The sequence below is a fragment of the Nicotiana tabacum genome, chromosome 5, assembly GCF_000715075.1.
Source record: "Nicotiana tabacum cultivar K326 chromosome 5, ASM71507v2, whole genome shotgun sequence".
NCBI lineage: Eukaryota > Viridiplantae > Streptophyta > Magnoliopsida > Solanales > Solanaceae > Nicotiana > Nicotiana tabacum.
Window position 1 is genome coordinate 151,099,286 of NC_134084.1, and position 13,389 is coordinate 151,112,674.

General features: G+C 33.4%; 1 protein-coding gene and 1 non-coding gene across 2 annotated transcripts; both read right to left on the reverse strand.

Annotated features, from left to right (window-relative positions):
* Positions 1-5,008: 5,008 nt before the first annotated feature.
* TRNAI-AAU (transfer RNA isoleucine (anticodon AAU)) lies at positions 5,009-5,082 on the reverse strand. Its single transcript has one exon. It is a non-coding gene; the product is annotated as a tRNA-Ile (tRNA).
* Positions 5,083-5,336: 254 nt separating this feature from the next.
* On the reverse strand, positions 5,337-7,322 carry LOC107796839 (cationic peroxidase 1-like). The gene is made up of 3 exons (XM_016619666.2): positions 7,036-7,322; positions 6,714-6,908; positions 5,337-6,113 (listed from the first exon to the last, which is right to left on the reverse strand). Exons 1-3 carry the CDS (start codon positions 7,243-7,245, stop codon positions 5,562-5,564), a joined length of 957 nt encoding a protein of 318 aa, XP_016475152.1. The 5' UTR covers positions 7,246-7,322; the 3' UTR covers positions 5,337-5,561.
* Between the last annotated feature and the right edge of the window lie 6,067 nt (positions 7,323-13,389).

Consider the following 13,389-nt stretch of genomic DNA (forward strand, 5'->3'; position numbering starts at 1 on the left):
ATTTTGAGAGCTTTTGGACGGGGATTGAAGGGAGTTTCAACTAATATAGATTGGAGGTAAGTTTTATGTGTTAAATACATGATTTTATTGAAGAATCATCCTAGAAATCCATGAAAACATAGCCAAATTATAAGAAATTAGGGCTTGAGATTGAAATTCTAAATTTGGGATTTGAGGGGTCAAATGGACTCCGATTCTTGTGAATATGGTATGTATAGACTCGTGGCAAGATAAGGAAAATTTTGATGTAAAAATTTCTGGATTTCAAGACGTGGGCCCGGGGCTCGGGTTTTGTAAATTTCGTGATTTTTGATATTTTTCGAGTCTTTTCGATTGGGTTATATTCCCTTAGCCTATTGTGATGTATTCGTTGTGGTTTTGGCCAAATTCGACGCGCGAGGAGGTCGATACGAAAGGAAAAGGCATCGCGGAGTAGTATTTGGCCGGCTAGAGGTGAGTAATAGATGTAAATGCTGTTCTGAGGGTTTGAAACCCCAAATTTCACATCGTAACGCTATATTGAGGTGACTTGCACGCCGGATAATGGGCGTGGGGTAGAGCACCATTGGGGATTGTGACTTGGTCCGTCCCGAGAGATATTTTACTACATTTTTGGTTGAGACATATACTTTATTATTGTGAATTGGGCTTGTTTCCATGCTTGGGGCCTTGTGCCGACCTGTAGAACCCTTAGGGGATTTTTGACTGGTTTTCCTCACTTATTTTGTTAAAGAATTTATATCCTCAGTCATGTTTCCAATTATAGGCTTCTTGCCAATAATTTGAATCATTCAGGGATTGATATCACTGCTTTCGCATATTTTGCATATCATTTGACCTCAGTCCAAGGTTTTAAATACTGTTTTGCAAACACAGCCATCTTTCTAAGATTTGAAAACTTAAATGATATTTCTAAATGATATTTCGGGCTAAGAACTACTATTTTACAAATGCCCAAGGGGCTTATGATGATTTCTGGACTGAGCATGGATCGGGCTGCGCGCCGCAGCAGTGTTATATTGAAGTTGAGGCGGAGAGCCTGGTTGATTATATTGATATTGAGGCCGAGAGCCTGGTTGATTACATTGATATTGAGGCCGAGAGCCTGGGTGATCATACTGAGATTGATATGAGGCCGAGGGCCTAGATTTGATGCCACGAGATGGCTTGATATTGCGCTTGGGCTGTAGGAGCCCCTCCGGAGTCTGTACACACCCCCAGTGAGCGTCGTCGACGATAAATAAATATGGATGGCTCGGGCTGCACGCCGCAGTGGGTACCAGAGGGTACCGTCATATGCATTGCATTGCACTCATGCATTTATTCTTTATCTGCATTATCTGCCATAATAATTATGTGCTCTTATTTCATTGACTGGTTGCTTTATACTGTTCTGAGCCTGAGGGGCTGATACTGTTCTGAGATACTAAGCCCGAGGGGCAGATTTCTATTTATTATTTTGATATTGAGCCTGAGGGGCAGATTTCTAATTTTTATTTTGATACTCAGCCCGAGGGGCAGATTTCTACTTATTATTTTGATACTGAGCTCGAGGGGCAGATTTCTAGTTATTATTTTGATACTGAGCCCGAGGGGCAGATTTCTACTTGTTGTTTTGATATTGAGCCTGATGGGCAGATTTCTACTCGTCATTTTACTGCCAAATTACCTGTTTTACTGGTTTAAAAGAAATTTCACATGATGTTTCACTGAATTGTTATTTTAAATGATTTCACTGCTTCTGTATAGAATGTTGTGTGCCTTAACGTGTTTTCTTACCTTCAGTCATTATTTATATTTATTACTCACTGGGTCGGAGTACTCACATTACTCCCTGCACCATGTGTGCAGGTACAGGTATTCCTGAGGTATAGAGCGAGTTTTCTGTTGTTCCGGTTTCATCGGAGTTATCGAGGTAGCTGCATGACGTTCGCAGACCCGTTTTCTCCCTTATCTTCTGTTATTTATGATATCTTCAGACTTTGTTCCTAATTCCATACTTTGTAGAATTTTAGTAAACTCTGTAGTAGCTCATGACTTGTGACACCCCGGTTAGGGCTGAGTTGAGTTGGATTTCCGTATTTTATCTATACTTTCCGCTATTGGATATTATTAAACCATGTTTATACTATAATTGTGTTAATTAATTGTCTTAAAAGGATGAATTGGGTTGAATGCTTGGATTTTCTTATTGGGAATCTAACTTGTTGCGTCATAAGCTAGACCTTATGCACATTGAGGAGAATGTGTGTGAGAATGTGATACATACTTTGCTCAATGATACTGAAAAGTCAAAAGACAATCTTAAAGCTCGGAATGATCTTAGAGAAATGGGTATAAGGAAAGAACTTTGGGCAGATAAGAATGGAAGTTATCGTCCAGCCTTGTTCAGTCTTTTAAATTCAAAGAAAAGTGGATTTAAGAAAGACATATTTTTGCGGACTTTAAAAAATGTCAAAATGCCTGATGGATACGCTAGCAACATTTCAAGATGTGTTGACTTGAAATAACAAAAGCTCAAGTCAATGAAGAGTCATGATTTTCACATTCTCATGCAACACTTGTTACCAATTGCCATACGTAATATTTTACCAGACAAGGTGACTGCAGTATTAATAGAGTTGAGTTCGTTCTTCCGTCAACTCTGTGCCAAAAACTTAAGTCCCTTAGACCTTGACAGGTTCCAGTCTCGGTATTTTATCACCATGAATCACCTAGAAATTTTATTCCCTCCTACATTCTTTACAATCATGGTTCATTTAACTTGTCATCTAGCTGGTGAAGCAAAACTTGGTGGACCTCAACAGTGTCAGTGGATGTATCATATCGAGAGGTAAACAATATCTCTTATTGCTTGATTGGAGCTTGTATTTTAAGAATAGATGTTAATTTGTATCCATCAACTAATTTTTGATCTTTTGTTTAGGTATTTAGGACACTTCAAATCCTATGTGCGAAACATGTCACAACCAGAAGGTTCTATAGCTGAAGGATATCTAGCGGAAGAGGCTCTTACTTTTTGTTCACAGTACATTGAAGGGATTGAGACAAGATTTAATAGACCACGCCGTGTTGATGATTTTCCGGAGGATAGAGGCTCGGCGAATTCATCAAGTATTTTTCCACCAGTTGGTAAAGGACTAGGAGCTGTAACATTTGAGTTGTCACCTATGGCAAAACATGAAGGGAAAAATGAGTAAAGTTTTTTTGAGATAGATTCTAAATTTAAACTCTTTCTACTGTTGGATTTTTCCTAATTATGTATGTAGCCAATAAATATAAGGCTCATAATTAACATTTAATGAAAGATAAATCATGTCCGTTGGATCAATTATTTGATGGATGTACCGAATTAGGTTACTCTACAAATTGGTCCTCTCCCCATCCATTACAACTTGTTTGGAAGGTTGTTATGTATCGTTTCATAATGTACCGTATAGTATTGTATTATATTGTACTGTATCGTTTTGATGTATATAATGTTTGGATAGATTGTATTGTTTGCCGACGTTTCATGATGTCATGCACCACTAATATGAAGAATAAACTTGCAATATTATAAAAAAAAAAAGTAAGGTATGATGTAATATTATTATATAAAACGGTAAGGTAAAAGATAAAATAAGATTGTTTAATAATAAAAAAGGACAAGATGAGAGGAAAAAATAAAATAATGGCGCAACACATCAAATCGGTCATTCAATAAAGTACATTTTTTGTCGTTACGTAACAATGAATTTAACGATACGATACAATAAAATTTAAATGACAATCAAAATAAATATTGTATTTAAATTAACAATACGATACAATACAATAAGTAACAATCATCCAAACAAGCTATTAGGGTTATCGTAATTCTATTCTCTTTTCTATCGCTAAAGACAATAATAAAGAAAGCTGGGACGAGCGACGAACAACAAGAAAATAATTTCAATTAACGCTTCTGCTTCACAATAATAATTTCCGTATCAGGTACGCTTTTGTAATGTTTCTCAGTAAAATTGTCATATTCAAAATCCTGATATGCATTAAGTTAAGTTAACATCTACGCCAGTGTCTTTGTTCCTTTTTTATTTGTTTTTGCTTTTTCCAGATTTTGTGTGTTAAGAGCCGGCATGGGCTTAAAGAAATTAATTTTAGAAATTTCTTTCATATATCTTGTTTAAAGTCAAGGGAGGGAATTAGATACAATGGCAAAAGTTGCTTCAAAGAGTACATAGTTTGTCCAATAATTGCAAACCTAAGACAAAACTTAAGCACATAATTTGCTTTAGTTTAATTTAGGTATAGAAGCAACTCATGAGCTAAAATAATATTGTCTGACTTTGACATAGCTACTTGCTTTTATTTTAGCTGCTGAGGGCTCAAAATCACCCTTTGAAATGATAATCTTTTATTCTTAAACCAAATTTCCTCTAGCCAGTTCTATTATTAAAGAAGAGGTGTTATTTAGTCAACGTTAAGTTCTCTCTTTAATTGAAAAAAGAACTTTAAGAATGATCTACCTTACTAACTGCCTATATGATTGATTGGCAGCATTTTGAGAGGTCCTTTGAAAAATAATGAAATTTTAGAAAAAGGATTACTTACACCAAACCACCAACTGCATGCACTAAATTAATTTGAAAATAATATTTTATCTATTTTAAACATTTCTTATACAGCATTTAGATTGGTTTACATACTTCTTGAGTTAATTTTTTAAACCACTTTTTAGGCATTTATTATTTGTTGTGATAAACTCGTATTGTGTTTGGTTTGGTGATAGCGCCAGAAATTATTTACATCTCACAGCCAAAAAAGTATATAAAATTTATATAATTTTTGTATATAACATACATAATATATATATATATATATATATATATATAAATTTTATATATTTTTTCGACTATTATTTTTACAGCGGCTATATCATTTTTCCGTTTGGTTTCTATTACTTTTTCAAGTTATTGCAACCTCGGCATAGAAATGAAAGGGGAAAAAGAAATAAGAAGCAAAAATATGGCCCATGCAGGTCTCGAACCTGCGACCTTCGCGTTATTAGCACGACGCTCTAACCAACTGAGCTAATGGGCCAGTTGTACATGAAATTTATATTATTTAAATATATAGCATAATACTGAAAAAAATTGAGATGCTTTAACAATGTGTATTTGACTATCAAGTTCCTAGCTTCCTTTTTCTTAAAATCAACAAATACTAATCAAATATTTAGCAATTGGAAATAAAATGTCCAAGTTCATGAGTTGTCTATAGCTTGTACATATTTTGCAATTGGTAAATAAAATTTGATAATCTATTTATCAACAGCAGAAAGATAATCAGACTACTTAAAAGCAAAAAAGAATTCATTCATCCAAAAAATATAAGGATTCACTCGCTGAAAACAACACAATCCAATTTCTTTCAAAAACATTACCACACAACTCTCAATTCACAATTGACTTATTTTAGGTAACAACAAAGATTCTAAATGAACAAAAATCACAATTACAATAAAAAATAACCAAATTATTGAAACATTTGATTTAATCAGCATCATTAATTGGCACTATTTAGTTCACCTTCCTGCAGTTTACCCTAATCTGACCTTTTCTCCCTGTCAATGGCTTGATATTACCCATCTTAATCATAGACTTAGCAAAATCTTTAGAGAAAGTCCTTAAGTTCTTACTATATTTTTTAACAAGATCATCAGTTTTTCCACCACTAAATAGTGCTTGATCAGAATGCAAAAGCCCTTTCTTGGACACCAAGTTACTAAAATATTTCGAGTCGAAAAGAGCTGGTGTAGGATCAAGAGAAGCAAGATTGGAATCACCTCCACTACGTGGACAATTTGCTTGGCGTTGCCTTGCAAAGGTAGAGTCAATGTTGTTAGTCTCATTGTATATGCGATTTCTGAAGGTGAAACACTGAGCAAACCCTAATGTATGGCCACCGGAGAGTGCGACGAGGTCTTCCTTATCCAATCCTTGTTTCTTGAAGTTGTTGATAAGGGCAGGTAAGTCCATAAATGGAGATGGAATATCATTGTTGGCTGTGGTTCTACTTGCTGTTGTGGAGTCTCTTCTTCCCAATTTCACTTCCCATGTTGGTCCATGTAGCTGTTCATGAAAAAAAGTTTCAGTTTAATTATATAACTAAAGGTTCATAACATTTGCAGCACACACATTTATATAGGTGTAACCAGATCTAGTATTTAAAGTTTATTAGTTCCTACAGGCTGTTACCAATTCAAGAATTTCGCGAAGGTTTTCAAAGTTTAATATATGTATAAAAAGTAAATTTTATATATTTTTTATATACCCTATATAATTTTTCGATGAAGGGTGTTCAAGTAACCACCCTTCACTCTCTGTGGCTACACCACTGCCTATAGAGACCTTAAGTTAATACTCCCTCCGGTCCACAATAAATGACCATTTTACCTTTTATTTTGGTCCAAAATAAGTGTCCATTTACATAATCAAGAAGAAATTAATTTTATTTTTCTAAAATTTGCACTTATTTACATATTTCAAAATGTCAAGGTAACAATTAATTTATGTTAATTTAGTGAATACGTATTTTTTTCTCTGGAAATTCGTACTTTTGTAATAGGTGTGCCAAAAGTAAAATAATCACGACCGGAGGGAGTATATAGTAATAAGTAGATTCCAATAATATATTTATGGATATTTAGTATAGAAGGGAGTAATACGCACAGCAACTACGGAGTCACGAGCTGCAACTGCCAAGATGTCCGCACAAGATACAACCGGACGTCCACAAACTTTATCAACTTCAGATTTGATTTTATCAATCACCTCAAATCCTCTAGCAGAATTGTTATTAGCACGAGCAGTCTTTTCACTGTCAATAGTAGCTGTTTGGTCAAGAAGAACCGAAGCATCACAGCCCTGCATTAACCAAAAGCAATGACTTCATTCCTAACTTCAAGATTTTGGGTTAAATACTCATATGCTTTCAAAAATAGAAATTTGGATGAAATGGAAAACATTAAGTGCGAGAAAAATATAAGCTTACATTAACGAAACAATCATGAAAATGCAGACGTAGCAGAGAAGCACCCATTCGTCTCTCTTTCCGAATTGCATCCTCAACAACCCGTTTAATTGTTGGTAAAGCTTTAGGACAAACATCCTCGTAGAAATCATCGGACAAATCCGAAAACGCCATAACTGCTAAAGAAAACAAGATCAACACATGAAGAAAGAAGAAGCTACGTGAAACCATTTTATAAAAATTAATTACTACTATAGTCTATGAAGTTCTACACTTCTATATTGTGATGTTATTGATTTTTTGTGATGAGAGTAGTAAAATGTGGCTATATTTATAGGTTAGAAAAATGTTGACTATTATAACACGACAATGGTTCTAGGTTTAGCAACTCTCACAAGAGATGAGCCAGACTTTGACTAGTTCTAAGAAGACATTTTTTTTTAAAAAAATAAAAAATTATGTTCTGGTCTTTGGTATCAATGCATGAATGAAAAGTTCAGACTTGGTAATTTTCAAATATAATATTCATGATAACTAAGACGAAAGCTGTATTTAGGTAACGTATAGATTAACATCATATCATTTTGACCTGGTAGATAATATGGAAGGTGCTGATTATGGAGAAATTATTACTAAACGTTTGAAATTTTATTTTTCTAGCTTCAGCAAAATATACATATATTCACGAAATTTGTAAGAACAATGATTCTAATTTCACTCTGACTTTTAATTTTTACGTGCTTTAATCATTTGTTCATACTCTTAAGACTGTAAAAGATGAAATAATAATGAATCAATTATAATCAGTGAAAAGATTAGTTTTTAGAAAGAAAAAAAAACTCAAGAAAAATGACAATTTTATGCCCTAAAGATTTAGAGCCCGTTTGGATTGGCTTAAAAAATGACTGTTAAGCACAAGTGCTTAAAACACTTTTTAAGGCTGGAGCTTGTTTTATAAATAACTAGTTACATGTTTAGATAAAAGTGCTGAAACTGAAAATATTAAAATGACTGAAATATCCTTAAAGCTGATAACATTAAAAATAAGCTTATTATTACAAGTTTTTAATGCTAAATTGATTCCTATACAAATTAATTTATGTCTAGTTGTCATTAAGTTCTCAATGATTAGAATGATAACGTATGAGGGATTAATCAAGGAGTTTTGCACATTAATTATATAAGCAACTACCAACTCCAATTTTGGAGAAAAAGTCAACTTGTCCAAAACAAGAAAAAAATATCGAGAAAAATCCTTCGAGTATCTATACTAACTTTGTCAACGCTATCTGCACATGCATATAATTAAGTTAATTAGTTGCAATGGGGCCATGATTAACATTGGTTAATGACGCTAAACGTCTTAATTAGTTCTTTAAATAATATATGGAGTGTGGTGTACTTGCCAGCGTTCTATTTTATTAGTTCATTCATTATTTATAATATAAGGTACGTTAATTATATATTCAATAAGTATTAATCATATGGTCCCTCCCCATACCGCGTCTCACCGAAAAATCTTTTAAATTAAATACAGTGAAAAGGATACGTGATCAGTAGATAAACAACTACCTTTAAACAATAAGTTTTATAAAAAGGTTTTAATTATTAGCATGATTTTCTGTGAAGTGACATATATACTGGATAATGAGACTAATGAAAACTCTAGTAAATTGAACTTGGTTAGAATGTAACAACACGCAACAAGGGGAATCTTCTTAATTTAGAGAAATTGAAGTTGCATTAGAAGAAGTTATTGACAATTTAGGAGAGTATATTAGCTTCCTTAGAGGCTGTCTTGGGCTTGAGGTGTCTTACTTGTGGGTGAAATTAAAAGAGACTTTTTCCTTTCAATACCATACATGAAATCTTATTATAAAAAATGTACATAGTTTTATATTTACCCGCCATGTTCACAGTTTTTCTATAATTATTATACAATTCATTAAATACTAATTATTAGGAGCTGATTCCTTCCTAATTCCTTACCAATTTTTGCTTTTGACTGGTAAAGATTCCGTGCGCCATCGAATTGTCGTAGATGCCCTTCATCCCTGTTTTATTTTTTCTTTATTGACTTTTTGAAGCTGGACATTAAAGGAAAAGAAAAGATACTGAACAATTACTTTATATTGACTTTATGAAACTGAACATTACAATCAACATCTCAGAACAGTTAACTTTATTTATATCTTCATCATTTGTAAAAGTAATTTAGAAAATCTACGAAATCATTAGTAATTTGCCAGATCATTAATACAGAAAATTATCCAAATATCATATATATAGCCGACTTCTCTTTACATCTCTCTATTTCTCAATCGCAAATTTCAGTAATACAAAGCAAATGAAAAGAGAGCAGCAATTCCACTATTGACAGCCATTAAAAAGCTTGAAAGCTTTGAATTCAAATTTGGATTTTCAAAAATCATTATTTATTTGGATTGGGTGTTGTTGAAAATAATCGGGAATATGGTTTGGAGTTTATATCTCAATCTTGAGGAGTTTTGGTGAAGATTAGACTTGATTTTGACTGAATTTCAGATTGAAACTCGAAGAAGAAGAAGAAGAAGAAGAAGACATATTGCAGAAATTGTAGATAAATTGTAGATTATTTGTATTCTGATTGTAGATGCTTTATTTTCTGTTTTCACAATAAAAAATGGCTAAAACTTCTACAAATCTTCTGAAAAATGCAATTATGTCAAAAATCCCAATTATGCTACAATTGAATGGGAATTGGGATATAAAAATTCAATGTACCCAGTTTGTAGATATTTTGTAGATAAATTGTAGATTATTTGTATTCTAATTGTAGATGCTTTGTTTTCTGTTTTTACAAATCAAAAACAACTAAAACTTCTACAAATATTCTGCAAAAAACGTAATTATGTCGAAAATCCCAATTAAACTATAATCGAAATGGGAATTGGGATATTAAAATTCAATATACCCAATTTGTAGATATTTTGTAGATGAATTGTAGATTATTTGTATTCTGATTGTAGATACGTTGTTTTCAATTGTAGATGCATTTTTACATTCCTATGCCACAAAGGAATTTTTACATTCTTCAATTGTTGTTAAGAAGATGTAGTTGATACACTAATGTTGTGGTTCTTTTACTTTATGGCTTTGGACTAAAAGATAAACTGATAATTAATAATCCATAGTGGAAATATTAATATGTAATTAAATAAAGAAACAAACAAATATTTGTTTATCAAACTTAAATTCAAATTTTACAAAATTAATACTCTCCATCACATGGTTGTATGTAGCCCAATGGTACGACTAGAATATAAAAATGATTGTGATATCTGCTCTTCAATTTTCTACAAAATTTGAATTCTCGGTCCATGAAAAGGTGTACGTATTATATTACTTTGCATTCCTTTGTCATTGTCATTTAAAAAAATTTATGAGCTGGACTCAATTAGGTGACATATTTTAATATGTTAACAAAAACTGCTCAAGGTAAGGATACTAGCTTTTTAGGTTAAAATACACTATGGTATAGAATTGGTAATTTGGTAGACTAAGTGTAATTAAGTCAAACCTTAAACATTGAGGGTAATAAGGTTTCCTATGTGGTATAGGAATGTAAAAATTCCAAATTAAAAACTAGCCAGATTTACAAGTGGTAATTGAAAAATAGCCACAATTTCAAAAATAATCAAAATTTAGCCACTTTTCATGTAAAGATAAATTTGAACGAAAATACTGTTCAAAATTCGAAAAAGATTCCAGCATAATATACTGGAGTTCCATCATAATATACTGGACTTCCAGCATAATATACTGGAGTTCCAGTATAATATATTGGTCCAGCATAATATGCTGGAAGTTCATATATAAGTGCTCCAATCTCCAGTATATTATGCTGGAACTTTTCATGTGTTGGAGTTTCAGCATAAGTTGCTAGAAGTTCATACACAGGTGCACCAATATCTAGTATATTATGCTGGAACTTTCCGTGTTGCAGCAAAATAGTGGCTATTTTTAATGACTTTGCAAATGTTGGCTATTTTTCAATTACCAGTCCAAATATTGGCTAGTCTATGCTATTTTCACCTTACGTCTCTAATATGTAAGGACTACTTAAGCCCAACAAAAAAGGAGAAGAAAGAAAATAGAAAGTAAAAAGAAAAAACTTATATCCAAGGAAGGAAAAATTATTATTATAAATCTCTAAAAGCTCTTTATAGTTCTCCTCAAATCTCCACACATTAAAATAAGCTAGTAATACCCATATTTATAATGATATGAAACCTATTTGAACTAGAAATATGAAAACCGATTCCTATATAATTCTGACTACAAATCTTATGTAGAGATAAATTAAATAAACTAACAAATATCAAATCTAAATAATTAAGGTTTTCTATTATAACTTTGAATTAGTTTTCTAACACCACTATATACTGTATACTATTAACGCAATTCAATCTGTTATAGTTACTGCCTATTCACTCGATTGTTGAACTTGAATAAAGAGTGCATATATCCAAATAGCTCTAATAGCTCTCCCAACAGCTCTATACGTGTAACGACCCGGTCGGTCGTTTTAAGAGTATTAGCCTTGATCCCCTATCTAGTATTTCCTCTATTTCATTTTATGCTTATGTGACTTGCCGGGAGAATTTATTTTTGGTTTCGAAGAGAAATGGGACACTTAGTCCCAAAATAAAAGCCTAAGTTATAGGAATTTGACCGTAGTTGGAATTGTATGAAGACGACTCCGAAATGGAGTTTTGATAGTTCCGTTAGCTCCGTTGGGTGATTTTAAACTTAGGAGCGAGTCCGAATTGTGATTTGGAGGTCCGTAGTTAACTAGGCTTGAAATGGCGAAAGTTGGATTTTTGGGATGTTTGATCGAGAGTGGACTTTTTCATATCGGAGTCGGATTGGAGTTATGAAAGTTGAGGTTAGTCCGTAATGTCAATTATGACTTATATTCAAATTTTGGGATCAATCGGACGTGATTTGATAGGTTTCAGCATCGGTTGTAAAAGTTTAAAGTTCATTAAGCTTAAATTGGGGTTCGAGTCGTGTTCTTTAGAATTGTTGACATGTTTGAGGATTCCACTAAGTTCGTTTGATATTTTAGGACTTGTTGGTAGGTTTGGTTGAGGTCCTGGGGGCCTCGATAGATTTCGGATGGTTAACAGATTAAAAATTGGACTTAGAAGGTTGCTGAAATTTTCTGGTATTTGTGATCTGGTTTCCTTATACGCGATCGCGTAGGATGGTCCGTGGTCGTGTAGGCTAAGCTCTTCGCATTTGCAGGTAGGAGTATGCGAACACGTAATTGTGTGAAGTGGTGCTTCGCGAACACGTGGCGAAGGTCGCGTTCGCATAGTGTTTATGAGGCAGAAGCTGGGCCACACGCTTTGTTCATCGCGAACGCGTAGGGTCGTTCGCGATCGCGTAAGTCTGAGGGCCAGTGCCTCGCGTTCGCGTGGAGTTTTCTACATTTGCGTAAGATTAATTTCTAGGCATCTGAGCTGTGCTTCGCGATCATGGGTCTATTTTCGCGATCGCAATTAAGGAATACCTAGACATATTTAAACATTTCAAAATTGAGGGTTTGCCTTTTTCTTCATAATTTGAGATAGAGAGCTCGGATTGGGGCGAGATTTTGAGGGATTTTCAGAGAAAACATTTGGGTAAGGATTCTACACTCATTTTTGATTAATATTCACTAATTCATCGTTAATTTCATCATCTAATTAAGGATTTGGGTTGAGAAATTTGAGAAAAAAGATGGAAGATTCTTAGGCCGAATTTTGGGATTTTAATCAAGGTTTTGGTATCGGATTTGTATAATTTTGGTATGGGTGAAATCATGATTGAATGAGTGTTCGTATTTTGTGACTTTTACCCGATTTTGAGATGTGGATCGGGATCAACTTTTTGGGGCAATTTTTCAATTGCTTGTTAAATTCATGATTTCATTACTTAGATTAGTTTCATATAGTTATATTTATAGTATGTAATTTCTTTTGGATAGATTTTGGCCATTCATATTCAAAAGGTCTAGGAAAGAGCATTCTTATTGACTGATTGAGCTTGGTTCGAGGTAAGTGACTTGTCTAACCTTGTATGGGAGAAATACCTCTAAGATTTGGTATTGTTGTAATAATTTGTGATATGTGAGGGCCGTGTACGCGAGGTGACGAAGGCTAATTGTTGAGAAATTTAGTTTTTACTGAATAGTAACCTGTTATATCTTAACTGAGTTATCCGAGCATGTGTAGTTATCATGTTTAGCCTAATATCCCAGATCTACGTGTCTTAAATACTTATTTGAAATCTTTGTAGCATGCCTAGTTGAATTTCCCGTTTCCCTTGATTTTTGTATTTAGTCTTTAA

What these genes read in the sequence shown, in the direction of transcription:
- LOC107796839 (XM_016619666.2), bottom strand. Translation starts at nt 7,245, where the DNA reads ATGGTTTCACGTAGCTTCTTCTTTCTTCATGTGTTGATCTTGTTTTCT. An exon ending in TTCATGATTGTTTCGTTAAT is followed by an intron (nt 6,909 to 7,035) that starts GTAAGCTTATAT and finishes TGGTTAATGCAG; the next exon opens with GGCTGTGATGCTTCGGTTCT. An exon ending in CTCGTGACTCCGTAGTTGCT is followed by an intron (nt 6,114 to 6,713) that starts GTGCGTATTACT and finishes TTTCATGAACAG; the next exon opens with CTACATGGACCAACATGGGA.